The 16,346-nt window shown below is 56.5% G+C and overlaps 1 protein-coding gene across 7 annotated transcripts in view; it reads right to left on the bottom strand.

Annotated features, from left to right (window-relative positions):
• Positions 1-13,961, bottom strand: part of NTNG2 (netrin G2) — an 82,419-nt gene extending 68,458 nt beyond the window's left edge. For 2 of the 7 annotated variants that reach the window (XM_032257671.1, XM_032257668.1), the window contains exons 1-3: positions 12,855-13,949; positions 9,038-9,122; positions 8,122-8,802 (exon numbers count right to left, since the gene is read on the bottom strand). In XM_032257671.1, the coding sequence (XP_032113562.1) occupies positions 8,122-8,334 (213 nt within the window). In that variant the 5' untranslated portion in view covers positions 8,335-8,802; positions 9,038-9,122; positions 12,855-13,949. Of the gene's footprint in view, positions 1-8,121; positions 8,803-9,037; positions 9,123-12,147; positions 12,818-12,854 lie in introns of those variants that run through there. The other 5 variants (XM_032257672.1, XM_032257673.1, XM_032257669.1 and 2 more) reach the window with 5 other exon arrangements.
• Between the last annotated feature and the right edge of the window lie 2,385 nt (positions 13,962-16,346).

Below are 16,346 nucleotides of genomic sequence, written 5' to 3'. Positions count from 1 at the left end.
GCCTCCTGAGTAGCTGGGATTACAGGCACGTGCCACCATGCCCAGCTGATTTTTTGTAGTTTTAGTAGAGACGGGGTTTCACCGTGTTGACCAGGATGGTCTCGATCTCTTGACCTCGTGATCCACCCGCCTCGGCCTCCCAAAGTGCTGGGATTACAGGCTTGAGCCACCGCGCCCGGCCTATGCAATGTTTTTAAATCTTGTTAAAAATGCTTACAGCTATGCTGGACCCGGCATGTACCTCTGGGACCCCTCTCTCTGCACTGGAGTCTACTGCTTTGTCTCATTTTGTCTCTGACCAATCTGAATTTCCCTAAACTCTCAGAATGTACCTGGCAATCACCAGGGAACATCGGATGCACTGGTTAATGTAGCCAAGCCCCACTGTTGCTCTGTTGGGGAAACTGAGGCTAGGGGGCATATCCTTGGTCTCTCAGCAGCCAGGGCCTAGAACTCTGGCTCCCCTCTGCATTCATTCTGCTCCTGTGTGCCACCCCTCCCCCGCCAGCAGTTGGTGTGTGCTCGGGGAATTAGAAACACATTTTCATATATTTAAGCAAATCTGCTGCTGATGAACAACAAATCGGACCGTGCAAACCAAAGCCGAACAGAACCGGTTCCTGCATGACCTGCCGATCCTCCCATTCCCCATCGCCTGGCCCCTTCAGGAAGGAGCCCTGCACGGGCGCTGGCCACAGGAACTCTGGGCCACGGCTCAGCGCCCACGTGGTCCAGCCTGGTGAGCTCCGGACCAGCCCCACGGCGCAGGGCTTCCACGCTCTGGTTCCCACCGCTGTCCCGCAACTGCCCTCCTGCCCCTCTCGCTCCTCCAGAGCCCATGGCCTAATCCCTGCTAACCCTAGCGAGCCGCCAGGAGCCAGACACAGGCAGGCTGAATCCCAGCTCCAACACTCCGTGGGCTTTGAGAAGTCTCAGAATATTCACTGGTCAAATGCACAGTAACAGGCCTACGGGGTGCTGAATGAGGTGAGCAGGGGCGCAGACTGTCTCCTTTCTGTCACCCACATACTTTCCCCTTCAATCACCCCGCCCCCTCCCCTGCATCTCTGCACACACATTCCTTCTGCCCAGACCCTCACTCTCCTAATACGTCCCATCCTGCAAGGCCCACCTCTGAGCGCATGGCCTGTGCCTCCGGCTGCGGGCCGGCCTGTGGGGTCTTCTTCTGTCCCTCAAGTTAAATTCTAGAATTAAAAAAAAAAAATACAAAAACAACCCTTTTTTTTTTTTTTTTTTAGATGGAGTCTCACTCTGTCACGCAGGCTGGAATGCAGTGGTACAATCTAGGTTCACTGCAACCTCCACCTCCCAGGTTCAAGCAATTCTCCTGCCTCAGCCTCCCGAGCAGCTGGAATTACAGGCGCCTGCCACCATGCCTGGGTAATTTTTATATTTTTAGTAGAGACGAGGTTTCACCACATTGGCCAGGCTGGTCTCGAACTCCTGACCTCAGGTGATCCATCCACCTTGGCCACCTACAGTGCTGGGATTACAGGCATGGTGCCCAGCCCTTTTTTTTGAGCATTCCTTTTGTGCTGGCACCAGCTGAGGGCGTCAGACGCCTGGTCTCATCTCATTTGTACACACTTCCTTCGAGGTTGTGTCCAGCGCCACACCTGCTTTCAGGTGAGAAAACCAAGGCTCAGGGCCACCAGGGACTTCTCCCAAGTCCTATATCCAAGAAGTGCAGGATACGCATGAGCCCTGTCTGCCCCTCCTGAAGCCCAAGTTCTCATCTGCAGCGTGGTGCAGCCTGCCTGTCTGTCCATCCGTCCGTCCGTCCATCCACTGCCTGCCTCATCACAGGTGGGATTGGAGGCAGCTTCTTATCATACACACCATACATGAGAAAAGCACAAATGGACTGAACATCAGGACTGGGGAACTCAGAGGCAGACAGCCCCGGGAAGGTGGGGACACGCAGACCAGAAAGGTCAAGGGTCTCTAAGTCTCTGACATTCTTTGGAAAGATGTCCCCTCTGGCCCTTTCCCACAGCTGCCTGTCCTCCTTGGGGTGTCTGGACCCCACCCCCTTCCCTCAAGGGTTGTCAAAAGCAGGGATCTCACCCCGTGGGCCTCAGGCCTTGGACTGCTCATTGTCTGCTGCCCAGGGGGGAGACTTCGCTGTACAACAAGATGTCATTTCATGGAAATATTCTTGTCCTAGGCTGGGCCCTGCCTCGGGCATTGCAAGAGACTGAGTGGCTTTAACGGCGGGTGCAGCTCAGGCGCCAAAGTCACTTGCATCTGACTTAAGGACAGAGTTGTGCAAACCTCCCGGTTTCATCCAACTGCATATCCCACAGAACAGGGGCTGCAGTGGAGGGAAGCAGTGGCTGCCAGGGTCTCCTCGGTCCTCACCCAAACTCCAGTTTTTCCTTCAAGACTCAGCCCTGATCCTGCCTTCTCTGAGAAGCCCTCCTGGATCACACCATACTTCCTCCCTTGCATCCATTCATTCAGGAAATGCTTCCTGGGCATTGATCAAGCCCAGAGGGAGGTGCTGGGGATGCAACAATAGCGGGACAGCCCTGCCTTTGAGGAGCTCACAGTCCAGGGGGAAAGGAGACATGTAGAGTGAGAGAATTGGTCCCAACAACCAGCACGCAGTGAGCACCTACTATGTGCTTGGCACTGTGCTCATGACAGTCTCCTATGCACGTTATTAATAGCTCCCATTTGAGAAACTAAGTTTCAGAGAGGTTAGGTCTCACATCAAAGATCACACAGCACAGGATTCTCTCCATCCCTAGGGCCAGAGCTCTTCGGCACCAGGCCAGTCAGTAAGCAGGATGATGTGACCATATGGGGGCCTCCTCACCCCACTGGGCAAGGGAGTCAGAGAGGGCTTCCTGGAGGAGGAGGTGGGGTCCAACCTGAACCTTGAAAAAGGAGCCAGGGTTATCCAGGTAGAAGTGGAAGCCTTGAAAACAAAGGAAGGAAGTGGCAGGCGTTCGGGTGAAGGAGACAGCCGGAGCGCTGGGAGGGCTCGTGGGGAGAGGCGCCCTCCTCCTTCTCTAGTTCCTATTGTATGAGGTCCCGGCGCCACACTTGTTAGTTGCGTGTCGTCTTCAATGCCTGCTGTGTTTTCTCTTGTTTTTCACTTAAGTTTTCTCTAGTCATCATCTCACCCTCCATCACAACTGTGCCTGGCGTGAGGTCAGACCTGGAAACACGTGCCACCTGGAGGGGTGTGATGGTGAGAGGAGGGAGGCTGGGTTTGGGGGCCAGAAACAGAGCAGGAAGGAGGCCAGAGCCATCGGGCTGGCCAGCTCTGCACTGTTGGACGGAAACATTCCATGATCATCAAGGTCTGGGAGGAGGCAGGGCGTCTGTGACCTTGATTCTGCATGTGGTGTTCAATGTCACAGTGGGGAGTGGATGGAGGACTCCAGGATCTGCCTGCCATCTGCATTCATCAGCCCACTGGATCCCCTGGGAGAGGAATGGAACCGTTTGCTCTGCAGCTGGGTAAACTGAGGCACAGGGAAGCGAAAGCAGGTTTTGTAACTAAGATGCGTGTTTGAAGATGCACGTTCACAGCCTGCCCTTGGCTTTCCTGTCCACCAAAGCCAAGGTGTCTCTGTATGCCAGAGTCTCCAGCATGGCTGAAATTTCAATGTTCACCCACGTCAGTGTGGAAACATCCAGCTTACCAAGAGTGGATAAAATAACATTGAAGTCTTGCACTAGAACAGAACCTACGGTCTCCTCGAAGCACCTTCTGGTATGAGAGAGGCATTTCCTCTCCCAGGAAGTCAGTGAGGTGGGGAAGGCAGTCACCTGCATATTCCTTTTACAGATAGGGAAACTGAGGCTTGGAGAACTGGAATCACTCACCCCAGACCACCCAGACCCCAAGTGACAACACTGGGATGTGAGCTCAGGGCTTCAGATTCCAGGCCTGTAGCTCTTATCAGGAGGAAGCACAGCCTCTCTCTGGAACCTTCCACTGGCTGCTGCTCAGAAGCACAGGCCCCTGCCTTGGCAAGTGAGGCCCACATCTGGGAATCTCTGCTTCCAGCTCCATCTCCTCATTCCCAGGACCCCACCCTGCTCTCCTGCCGGCTCCTGTCTCCCCTCAGCAATGCCTCTCCCGTTAACCTGCACAGACCCCGTGGGACCCACAGACCTTCAGCCCCTTCCTCAATGACAGGCTTCATCCACCACCGTGGACCAACCCACCCCAGCACTCCAGAGACTTCCTGTTAAGGCAGATTCTGGCTTAGCTGGTGTGGGGTGGGGTCCAGGGTCCTGCACCTCTATCAGGGTGAGGCTGGCGCTGCCGCACCAGGTACCCATTCTGAATGGAGCTGCAGGATTCCCCTAGCACCCTGCCACCTGGGCAGTGGCTCTCTCCATCTCTCTCTCCTGCCTGTCAGCTCTCCCCTGAGTCTCAGGTGGCTAGTTTTTGTCTCCAAAGCACAAAGGAAGGGTTTCCCCTTCCTCTCACGGGCAGCACAGGTGGCCTGAGGGAGACCTGCCTTGCAGAGCACTATGGGCACCTCCCAATGCCAGTCATGCTCTCCACATCTTAAAGGGGTCCTGCAAGCAGCAGTTGCCCTTCGAAGGGCTGAGACACCTTTGCTGGCTGCCCTTCCCGCCTTATCCCTGACCCGCAGCCTTGCCCGGCTGACCTCTAGGGCAGGCCCTGGGAATTGGGGTGGGGGCCGCCTCTCTTCCCCCACAGCCCTCATTGCAATTTTGTCCTTGCCCAAGAATCCTCGGTTGAGAGCTCATCCCTATTAATTCTCATTGTGCATTTAGAGCCAATAGGTTTTTATTTATTCATTTATCTTGTCTTTCAGCTTCCTCCCCTTCCTTGCAAGGCTGGAATTTACAATTCAGTTCTCAGGTGGCCTTGCCGAAGGACAGGAAGCCTGGGAGAGAGAGAGGGGGTCTGCACCCTGCACCTGAAAAGGCCGTCTGCCCCTGGGCCCCTCTTGTGCCCTCAGAGTGCAGCGGGGCTTGTGCTCCCACAGGCTGGATGTTGGGACACACCTAGCACCTGCCACAGAAGGGGCCATGGGGAGCGAGGACTCATGGGTGATGGCAAGGCTAAGGAGGCAGTGGGCATCTGTCCACCATGAGGGCGCCCCCTGGTGGCTGGTTAACAAAAGCTGCTGGGGCTGCAGGTGCTGCAGAGACTAGAAATACAAGGCGTGGCGTCCTCAAGACTGGGGAGAGGTAAAGGACTCGGGGGAACAAGAGAAGCCAGGAAAGTCACTGAGGCTGTAATCACCACAGTAACAAGCCAGTGACCAGTACTGTGCATTGAGTACCTCCTATGTGCCAGCATGTACCAGGGCAGCACGGCCAGGCTGCACTGTCCCACCAGCACCGGGATGCTCCTACATTATGGTTTCTACTGGGCAGAGGAAGACAGTGAAGCTCAGAGAGGTCAGAAGTTGAGAGAGGGGAAGCTGTGCCGCCTGGTGGGTGGGCATGGGCCTTGGCCACGGGCAGTTCCCAGCCTGTCTTCTCAACTGAGTGACCTTGGTGGGATTTAGGCAACACTTTCTAATCCCTAAAATGAGATTAGAATAGGACCCACCTCAGAGGATCCTAGAAATGATTAAATGAGACCTGCCTAGACCCTCCTAGGGGAAGCCACAATAAACTGTGGCATCAGGGTTTGAACCCAGATCTGTCTGGAAGTAACCACTCCCTCCAAAAACCACCCCTCCAAAAGCCAGCCCTCCAAAAACCACCCTCCAAAGCCACCCCTCCAAAAACCACCCTCCAAAGCCAGCCCTCCAAAAACCACCCTCCAAAGCCAGCCCTCCAAAAGCCAGCCCTCCAAAGCCACCCCTCCAAAAACCAGTTTTCCAAAGCCACGCCTCCAAAGGCTGCCGTCCACCTGCTGGGCGGCCTCCCCATCCTCATCGGCCGCACGTTTGTAATCAAAGCAGAGCCGGATGGAGCCCGTGATGAAATATTTAAGTCCATCAAACAGGTGGCGAGATGCCGAGAACGCACCCATGTGGGAGACTGTGGAGATGTTGTTCTTCCTCCTCTGCCTTCCACACCTGTCTGCCCAGGAGAGGGGTAGGGGAGGGGGTGGGAGAGAGCGCTCTTCCAGACCCCAGGGCTTGAGGACTGCTGCCTGGCATGAGGCTCTGCTGGCATTGGTATTGGGACTGGGAGGGGTGACCACCTCCCCAGGGCAGCCGCCTAGTGCACTGGGTTCTCTGTCTAAGGGTGGGGGTGGGGCAGAGGTCCGGGCCAAGGACATCCTAGCCAGCATTGGCCTGGAGAGGGCCTCGGACTTGCCTCTGACGGTCATTTCCCCACCTCAAGTCCTCGACCCAAAGCTGGTCCTAGAATTATGATTTAACTGCTCCCCCAAGTACATTAAGGCAGTGATTAATATTTAAGAGAAAAAATACAGTCGAGACTCTAATACGAGAGGCAGAGGCTGACTGGGCCAGGAGAATGTGGAGAACCCTCCCACCGGCTGAGAGGTGGGCTCAGCACTGGCCCCGGCCTGGCCTTCCTCCTGGCTTCCAGAGCCCAGCCCCCTCACTCGGTCCTGTGGTCCCCGGGGCAGTGATGGCCAGAGACTATCCAGCCCCAGCTCCTGGCTTCCTGCCACCTTCTCCTTCCCTCCCTCCCTCCCCTTCTCCCCAGCTGGCCCTGGCCCAGCCGCCACCCACAGCGACAGCCTCATCACCACTGACGAGCCCGAGTAAGAAGCTGCTTTCTCGGTGATGTGACCAAAGCCAGCCCAAGGGAGTGAGTCCTCAGGAGTCCGAGGTGGGGGTACTGGGTCAGCCCCACCATAAACCCAGAGACCTAGAGGCTCCCCTGAGGACATGCAGAGGCACCAGCTGCCTGGCGGATGCCATCGAGCCCCTCCTGTGAGCTCCTATAGCCTGGCTGCCCTACCCGGCTCTGCCCTGCCCTTCCAGGGACGGCCTCCAGAGCATGTCCCAGCAGGAAGCAGCTTAGCTCAGAGACACTGGGGCCACTCTAAGCTGGAATGACAGCTTTGCCACTTCCTGGAGTGTGACCTTGGCCAGATGCCATCACCTGTCCCCTGCCACCCCTGGGCTGCCTCAGTTATCCCACCTGTGTGACTGGAATGACAACCATTAACACCTGTGTGCACCTACTCTATGTCAGGTCCTATTCCAAACACTTTACCTACATTAATTCAACCACGAGCTCCTCACAATGACCCTAGGAGTGTGTGCTTTTCGTGTGCTCCTTTTGCAGACGACAGAACAGAAACCCACAGACATCCCTGGGCCAGAGCCCACCCCTGACGCTCCTGCTTTATACAACACAGAATCCACCTGGCTAGCCGAGGGGAGGACTCCTCGCAATGACATCAGGCTCAGCCCACACACTCAGGCAGCTCGCATACAGCATCTCTGCTGTTGTTGCCGTTAACATGACTTGGGTACTGAAGTACTCCGGGCCTCTAGGACTCCTCCTTCTCTAACTAGGGACTCAAGGGACAACCCTGAACGTCTGCCTTCCCCTGACTTACCCAGGGGCTATCATCATTGCATGTAGGAATGGAACTGGAAGGGGACCCAGCTGCACCGTCTATCCTGGCCTGACCCCCAACTTCCTCCTTCATGAATTCCCTCTGAGCCTCTGTCAAACCTCCCTGTGCAAAGGGCCAGCTCAGAGCTTGGCATGCTCCAGCTTCACCGTGCTGTCTGCTGGATTGGATTGAGTGGGCTAGGAGGTTGCACCGCAGGAAGGATGAACAGAGGGAGATTAGAGTATCATGTTGCAGGCAGTGTCTCGCTCACTCGCCCAGAATGCTGACTTCCTACACAGGAGGCGGGGCTTACCTGCAAGGCTGGGGAGCTGAATACTATGGGCTTCCCGAGGGAACTGATCTAGTGGCCAGCTAGTGGAGAATGCCCCTACCCCAGAGAACAATGTCACATGACCCCAGTGTCCTCAAGGCAGCCTCTGTTTTGACACATTTCCAAGGTGGGACAAAGACCTGGTCCTAATTCAAGAGGCAGGAAAGTCAGCCTTGCATCTTGGTCCGACTGTTCTGCTCGTCCACCCCAAAGAGCTATCCCAGACCTTCTCCCACTCTGCCTGAGCAAACAAAAGAGCAGCAAGAGGACTTACATGGGAGCAGAATCTCTCAGGGGGGTCTCCGCACGTGATGCCTGAGGGCTCCACCTTCACCTTGACATAGTCCTTCAGGCGCATCACCTTGGGCTGGCAGGCGTAGAACTCCCAGGTGGGGCCCTCATCCGTGGTCACCCAGGATTTGCAGATGTCGTAGTCCGCAGAGGCCAGCGGGAGGCAGTGCAGGAAGAGCGCCAGCAGGTGCAGCATGGCTGCGCGGCCCAGAGACGCCCTGGAGAGGCAGCGATGGGGTCAGGCGGGACTCTCGGGCTCAGCATGGAAATGCCACATCAACCAGGCGAGGGTGGCCAGGGTGTCCCAGGGCCCCGAGCACTGAAGCTTTGCAAACAGCAAGGAACTTGTTGTTTCCAAAAGGACGAGATGGAAAATTCAGAGCCAGCGTTTCTCAGACTGCTGATGGGCAGATCAGAAAGTTGCCCATAACTTCACATCCTCCTAACCTTGGCGTCACACCTCCCCCGGAGGTGAAGTTGATCAAATCAGGCAGACTCTCGAATTGTGACAGTGGATGGCAATGGGATAAGGAGCAAATCCGCAGGGATCCTGCATGAGGCCGGGTCAGATTGCTTTTAATTTTTGTCCTTCCAATCAATCCAGGTCTTTAAAGGGCTCTTAGTGGGTGAGGTGCTCAACACAACTGCAAAACAACCCTCCGGCCTGTGTTGTAGACAGAAAATAAAATCAGGAGGCGGACATGTTAGCTGGAAACATGTTCCCTCTTTGGGACTGGCCTTGGCTTCTCGGACCAATAAAAGAGATTTCTTTCATATGGGCTTAAGGTGGCAACAACTGTGTGACTGGACTAGAATAAAAAGCTACTGAGGTGTTAACTGGGGAGAAGGCTATTTGGCTCTGCTTTGGTGGGGGCCAGCACTAATGGGGCCCAGCTGACCTTGGCTGGTAGCCATCGGCAACTTATTATGAAGTTTCTGAGATCTCAGCTCTCAATCCATCCAGGTACCTGGGGTCTGGCTTGTCTTTCATTGTAAGAGGGGAGGAGAGACAGAGAGAGAGAGAGCTCATGAGCAACAACACCTGCAACAAATTAAAGATGGGGAGAATAGAGATATATAAGAACAAAAGCTCTCTGGCAAAATGTGCAAAAGATGAGGCTGCATTAGCGAGGTCTCCTGAGAAAACTGGGTTATTTTTATTAATATCAGAGTTGCACATTTGGAGATCAGGAATGCTATTTAAAAGGTGATGCATTTTTCTCTCATTGATGGGAGTGTTAGTTCAGCAGAAGTGCCCCTGCTTGGGGGTCAGAGACTTTCTAAAGCATCCCCAGGAGCCAAGATTTAATGGTTGCTTTAAAATACCATGACTGACAAGTCAGAATGTCAAAGTTGTTAGAGGCGGAGATGAGGCTATAAGTATAGATGCAGCTGAGCCTGTACCTGTATGTACAGACGGACAGAGCGATCCTCGTGCTGGCCAACCATGAAGAGCCAGGCACGGATAAATCGCTCTCCAATCATAGGCACAATCTGAAATGGCTAATTTAATTTTTTTAACTGTAATAAACTAGGGATATTGAAGACTGACAAAGAGGTGACAATGTTTTCTGAGATCTGATTTTTCTGATCGAGGCCAGCATTTTGCAATCATTCTTAGAAGGCATGTCTGTAAACAGGTCACTATTAGGATCATTGCTGTGCTATTTTAAGCTTCTGGTTACTATCATTATTTAAAATCAAAATAGATATAACTAATATATCATATCAAAATAGGTATCAGTCACATGAATGTTACATTGGGAAATAACATGACTCCAGTATTGTGTTATGTTCCAGACACTGAATCTGTCACCCAGAAAACCCAAGTCCAGCCAGCATGGGATTCTGGCCAAAAATACTGGCCAACAGGGCAAAGGTTACTGCAGTAAGTTACAGCAGAAGCCCCAGCACGATTAATGATTCTGGTTATTATGCCTGCGATGATTGCATTTGACCTCCCAAACCGTCCTGCATGTCCGACCTGGCCTGGCTCTCCCCTGACATCCTCTTCAGCTCCTGTGCATGCAAGACCCCTGAAGAGTTAACTGTGTTTCTGTGAAACTCCATTCTCCAACCAGACACAAAAACGCTCCTGCCAAAAATGACAAACCGAAGCGGCGGACACTTGCTGCCCTGAGCACCTCAGGCTCGAGCAGCCCCCAGCCAGGGCCCCAGGGCTCCAGGCACGGGACTCATCCATCTGCGTTAGGGCGACCCCTGCCCCTCCCTCTTGATGAAAGGCTCCTGATGGAGATGAATGAGAACCCAGCCAGGACCATTTTCCCGGTCTCACCTCTGGCTGGTTAAAGAGGAACCTGTTGTAGAGCCTGCCCGGCCTTGAAGGCGCTCCTTGCTAGAAAACTCTCAGAAAGAACGTGCCCGGTGTCTATTTTTGCAACCTGAGAAAATGTAGTAAAAATAAAATAGCGCGGCCGGCAAAGGTTTGGATGCCTCTGCCCAGAGCACAGCACGTTCCTAATTAATCCTTCCAGCAGTCACTCCCAGCTGTTCACTAACAGGTAGGGCGCTCCTGGCTGCTGGGACAACCAGGACGCCGGGCTGCGGCTTGCAAGGAGGACGCAGCTGCCGCCTTCCTTCAGCTGCAGGACCTGCGGCTGCTTGGGGCTTGCAAGGCGCTGGACGCCGCCAGGGGCGGGGAGGCAGCGAGGCCCGGAGGCCGGGAGGCTGGGGCGAGCAGCGCGCCGGGCGCAACTCGCAAATCTATTAATTGCAGTTCTATTGGCTTAAATGCCACGCATTCCCTGGAAAATTAAAAAAAAAAAAAACACCAACAACAAAATCTGCCAGGGGAAAAATGTGTTTACAACTAGTCAATCAATTGGGCGTTGCTGGCATCGCAGGGGGAATTATGAGCTCAGTGCACGAATATTACAGGCGAGTTCTGCCAGAAAGAAAAAAGAGAAGGGGGGAGAGACGCAGGACTCCCCGGGATAACGAGGAGGAGCGCAGAGAGTGAGGAGTCGGCAGGGAAATTTTCAGAGTAAGAGGCTGCATCCCGGCGGATCGTTTTCTCCGTGGAAAATTTATCTTCACCTGATATTATTAAGAAACTGCAGCTCCCAGAAACAAATAGAATCAATGCGCTTTATTTTCTTTTAAGAGTCCTCAGGAACCGAGGGGGGCTGATAGTCAGGGTATTAAAACCCGAAAATTAGATTTTATCAGGATTTCTGAACTCAGATCTCTCTGTCTTATTGAATTAGCGCCTCCCGAGCTGGCTGGGCTCGCCAGCAGGTTCCTCTCAGAGTCGCCGGCTGCGCCCTCGCCGTGTGGGAAACTTGCCGGGCGCAGGGCCCCTGGGGGCACCGGAGGGAGGGCGCTGGGGGCTTCTGGGGCCTGGGGTTGGGGGGAACCCAGCCCACCTCAAGGTTCCCTCTCTGTCCTCTGCAGAAGGGCGGAGGGGGTGAAATCTGCCTTCGGGGGAGGGTAGGGGGTGCGGGGAGGGAAAGGGAGCTTGCTCCGCGAGGTCACCTTCCCGTCCTTTGCCCCAAGCGGGGTCCAGCGGGCGCCTCGCGCTCACCGCAGCCTCGGCGGGTGTCTGAGTTCCAGCGGCCCGGGTTTCCCCCTGCTCCGAAGCGGGTCCTTTCCCCGGGCCCTGGGTCCCGGCCCTCGGGAGCCCCAGAAAGTTGGGCGCGGGAGGCGGGGCGCGAGCAGTAGGCCCCGGGGTGGGTCCCGGCGGGCGGCGGGCGGGGTCGAGGCCGGGGCCGGGGTCGAATCTGCGCTTCGAGCCAGCTGCGAGCGCTGTGCCCGGCACACAGACGACCCAGCAACCCCGCCGCCGCTTTTTGTCTTCCCAAAGTTGCGTGCAAGCCACGGGAGCAATTAATGATTAAGCCTGTAATAAAGGCCGGGCCGGAACGGAGGTGCCCACTTTTTCGGCACCGCCTCCCTTAATTAAAAGACCCAGAGCAAAGCGCCCGGAAACTGGCTGGATCGTTTGCCCCGGCACAGCCGCCGCCGCCCCTAGCCCAGTCGCCCAACTTACTCTGGAGCGGGCGGACCCCGCGAACCCGCGGTCCTCTCCTCCCGCCTTCCCGCCGCCTCTACTACCCCCACCTGCGCGCCGCTCAGCTCCAGGTTCGACTCTACGCTGGCCCCGAGCCGGTGCCTGCGCCCCCTCACCTCCGACCGCCTCCCGGCGCCGGGAGAAGTTTCCAGCCGAGGCCCGGCTGGCCAGGAGTTTCTCTGTGCAACTCACAGGCTCCCAGTTTGTAGAGAGATGGGAAAGCACGGGATGGGGGTGGCTCTCCGCGGTGGCGGTGGGATTGGGGTGGGGGAGAGGCGCGGGAGCAGGGTTAGTTTCCTTTTCCTAAACACATCTGAGCATCCTTGTGACAACCCTCCCCGCCACACACACACACACACACACACACACACACACACACACACAGACACACACGCGCGCGCGCGACGGAAAGGACCCGGGGGAAGCCGGCCAGAAAGACAAGCTACCCCTTTAAGATGCTGCTACGAACGCACCCTCACACACCCCTCTGGGGCGACTCCAGGCTCGTAGCAGCCGCCACCAAACAACTTTTTCATCCGAGCCTCTGCCGGGCGGCTGTAAGTGGCTCCTGGGCCCGGGCAAGCCTGCATGGTCGCCGAAGCCCTTTAAAAATGAAACCAGCCCGGCCAAGCTGAAGCCTCTCCCCCGCGCCCGCCCGCCTCCCGGGCTCTCCCTGCCCGCCTTACCCCGGCTCGGAGCGGCTTCCCAGCGCGGAGACCCGGGAGGGCCGAGGACCGCCACCCTCCGGCGCTGCGCCTCCCGCCTCCGGCTGGCGCTGGGTGGGGGCCCGGGCCGAGGGCTGCGAGCCGCTGCTCCTTCCCCGCGCCGCTCCCGCCGCTGTGGCCGCCGCCGCCGCCGCCGTCAGATCGGGGCCGGGGAGCCCTCCGGCCGCCGGGGGGGCCGCCCGCTGCCGTCCCGGAGACGCGGGCCGGGGGAGGGGGCCGCTCGCGCCGCCCGCATCGCCCGCCCGGGCCGAGCGGGAGGTCGCCGCTAACAAGTGCAAACTTTTTGGCCCCCCTGGGCGGCCCGGGGAGGACCCGCGCTCGGGCGCCCGGCAGCCCCCGGCCCGGGTGGGCTTCGCGGCGGCTCGTCGGGGAGCTGGGGCATCCCCCCGGCGCGGCGCGGGCCAGATGGCGGGCGCTTCACGGCCCCCCTGCACTCCGCTCCAAGTTAATGCCGAGGCTAAATCCTCTTGCCATCACTCACGATCACCATCGGGGCTTTTATCTCTCGGTCTGATCCGGGCTGCGTAACTTCCTCTGTGTGGCTTTAACACACCATCCCACCACGGAGCAACGGTCTTCTTAAAGGTGCAGGAAGGAAATACTGTGCTGCTCGGGGGACGTGCCACGGCCCGGGGAGGGGCGCGGCGAGCAGGGGCGTCCCAGCAGGCCCGCGGCCAGGGTGGCCCCGGCAGCCTCTGGGGGGTCGCTGCCTAAACATCGCCTCCCGGCCCGGGGGCCAGCGGGTCCCTCCGCCCAGAGCGCATCCTCAGCCGGCTCCGGTCAGGCGCAGCCGGGCTGCAGCTTCCTTTTCCAAAACCCGGGGGCCTGCCGGGGTGCCAGCGCCCATGGGTGTGGGGGCTGCCCCATCGGCACGAGGGAGGGGGCCAAGTGGAGTCAGTTCCCCCACCCCCCACAGCCAAGGGCTCAGGGCTGCTCCTCGGTCTCTCCCCGTGAAGTGCTGCCACCCAGAAGGCCCCAAGCAGTGGGTACCGGGGTGGGTGGGTGGATTTGGGGAGATGGGGAGGGGGAGCAATCTAAGGCACAACCAGAGCCTGAATACCAGCTGACACATCGCCGCCTCCACCCTGATGGGCCCTGCTTTTGACGAAGCCAAGCCAGCTCTGCAGAGAGTGCAGAGTAGGGGGGCAGGAGGGGCCTGCCTGAGGGGTTCTCTGCCTCCCTCCCAGGCAAGCATGGGAGGGAGGTGTGGGAGGTCTCCCGTAGCCACAGCCCCGGGCAGGGCAGAGGCTGCTCAGTTGGCAACATGGCATCGGGCAGCCCTGGGCTCTCCGACCCACGGGAGGTTTCCTGCCAGGCTGCCTCCCAGGGCTTCGGGGAGAGTTTCCACATCTTCCAGGAGCACATGTGGTTTTCGGACACTCCTGGCCTCCTGGGATGGGCTCGCTGCAGTCTTGAGCAGCCAGCACTGTCATTTGGATGCATCAAGAACAAAGGGCCTGAGGACAGAGACAGAGGCAGAGAGAGACCAGCCCAAGGTCACAGAGGGTGTTGGGAATGGAGCAAGACAAGGCACCTCAGTGCCCCGCCCTGCTGCCACCCTTCACCTCCACCTTAACCCTTACCTGCCCTCAGCTGTCCTGAAAACTGGAGAGGGAGTTAGACTGCTGAATAATATTTAGAATCTCTGACTAAACAGGCAGAGGATGCAGAATTAAAGACTGTCATCTGCTGTAATAACAATAATAATAATATATTTATTGAGCACCTTTTTTATGCCAGACTCCATGCAAAGCAGTCTGTGTGCGTTATTCGCTGAATCTTCGCCAAAGCCCTGTGACTTCACTGCTAGTAGCGAAGCCCCAAGTTGGAGATGTTAAGTAACTTGCCCAAGGTCACATAGCTAAGGACTCTGGCCAGGGAGGCAGGGCTCTTGGGTTCCCAGGGGGCGCTCTATCACTGGCCTGGCTGGCTGGTTAACTTGGAATGAGGCCCAGATTGCTTTGGGGCTCAGTTTCCCCGTATGTGAGATATGAATGGTAAATCCTCCTTTTTTTCCAAAGCGGGTAAAAACAGGGCCATGGTGTGCCTCTATCTGCATATGCTCTCAGATCCCTCCCACTGGAGATGGGCCCATCCCACCAAGCAGCCTAGGAAGGCAGATGCAGGCAAGCTCCCGGTTACCTGCTCTCTGCAGGAGGAAGCTCCTCGGGAGATGAGAACAGATCTCAGTGGTTTGATTTTTAAGCATTCAGGCCTGCAGGCAGCAGTGAAGGGCAGGGTGTGGGGCTCCCACACAGGGTGAGTGATGACCAGGTCATCCCTCAGCCTGTTGTCACCCCGGGGGCAGGGTCATCAATCCCTGGGAACTGCCCTGCTCCTCCATCATCACTGCGGACTGGATGCTGTCAGGAACCGCCAAAGAGACGTGGAGAAGCTGCTTCTTATTTGTAGTTCATCTGAACATGGTGGAGGGACGGGGTGCCTCCTCCCTAGCATGGCCGGGATGGTTTCAGTGACCCAAATGCAAAGATATTTGCCACTGGAAATATATATATATATATATATATATATACATATATATTTTTTTTTTGAGACGGAATCTTGCTCTGTCACCCAGGCTGGAGTGCAATGGCATGGCCTCAGCTCACTGCAACCTCCACCTCCCAGGTTCAAGCAATTCGCCTGCCTCAGCCTCCCGAGTAGCTGGGATTACAAACACCTGCCACCATGCCAGGCTAATTTTTGTATTTTTAGTAGAGACGGGGTTTCACCATGTTGGCTAGGCTGGTCTCGAACTCCTGACCTTGTGATCTGCCCGCCTCGGCCTCCCAAAGTGCTGGGATAACAGGCGTGAGCCGCCATGCCCAGCCTAGAAACAGTTTTTACTATGCCTCCCCGCCAGCCCCCACCTCCCCAATACTCGCTGCCTCTGCAACAAGCTGATACCAACAGGCTTTTTTTAGGGACCTATGCCAGAAGCTGTCTTCTGGTCTCCTCATTTCCAGACCCCAGGATAATGGAAAGCACTGCACTGAGTCAGGATAATGGGCTTTTCTTGGCTCAGCCATGACCACACGGCGTGGTTGGGGGAGATCCCTTCCCTGCTCTTGGCTTCGGCTTTCCCATCTGCACCATGAGGGGATTTGCCCAGGACGGCAGTCCCTCTGCTGTGATCCTGAGTTAACCACACTCCACAGCAGCCTCCAGGAGACGATGTTCCTTTCAAGTGAACCATAAAGCACTTATTTTCCAAGATAGGGACAAATAGGATTTCAGCCATGTGGGGACCAGGTGGTTGAGGGACGTTCATTTTTAAACTTCATTAAGGTACCTTCTGACAAATGACCTTTTTCCAGCAATGAAAAGAAGCTGAGCACCAGGGGCAGGAAAGTGTTAATGAATCTCCCTGAAAATAACCGCTGGCTCCCCCTCACCAGCAGCCTAATCATCCTCTTCACTGGTGGGATTTTGGCTCCAATGCACGGTTTTAAT

This window comes from Sapajus apella, unplaced genomic scaffold (assembly GCF_009761245.1).
Source record: "Sapajus apella isolate SASKATOON/1434 unplaced genomic scaffold, GSC_monkey_1.0 scaffold97, whole genome shotgun sequence".
NCBI lineage: Eukaryota > Metazoa > Chordata > Mammalia > Primates > Cebidae > Sapajus > Sapajus apella.
The sequence above is the reverse complement of the archived record's forward strand: the minus strand, read 5'-3'. Positions and strand labels throughout refer to the sequence as shown.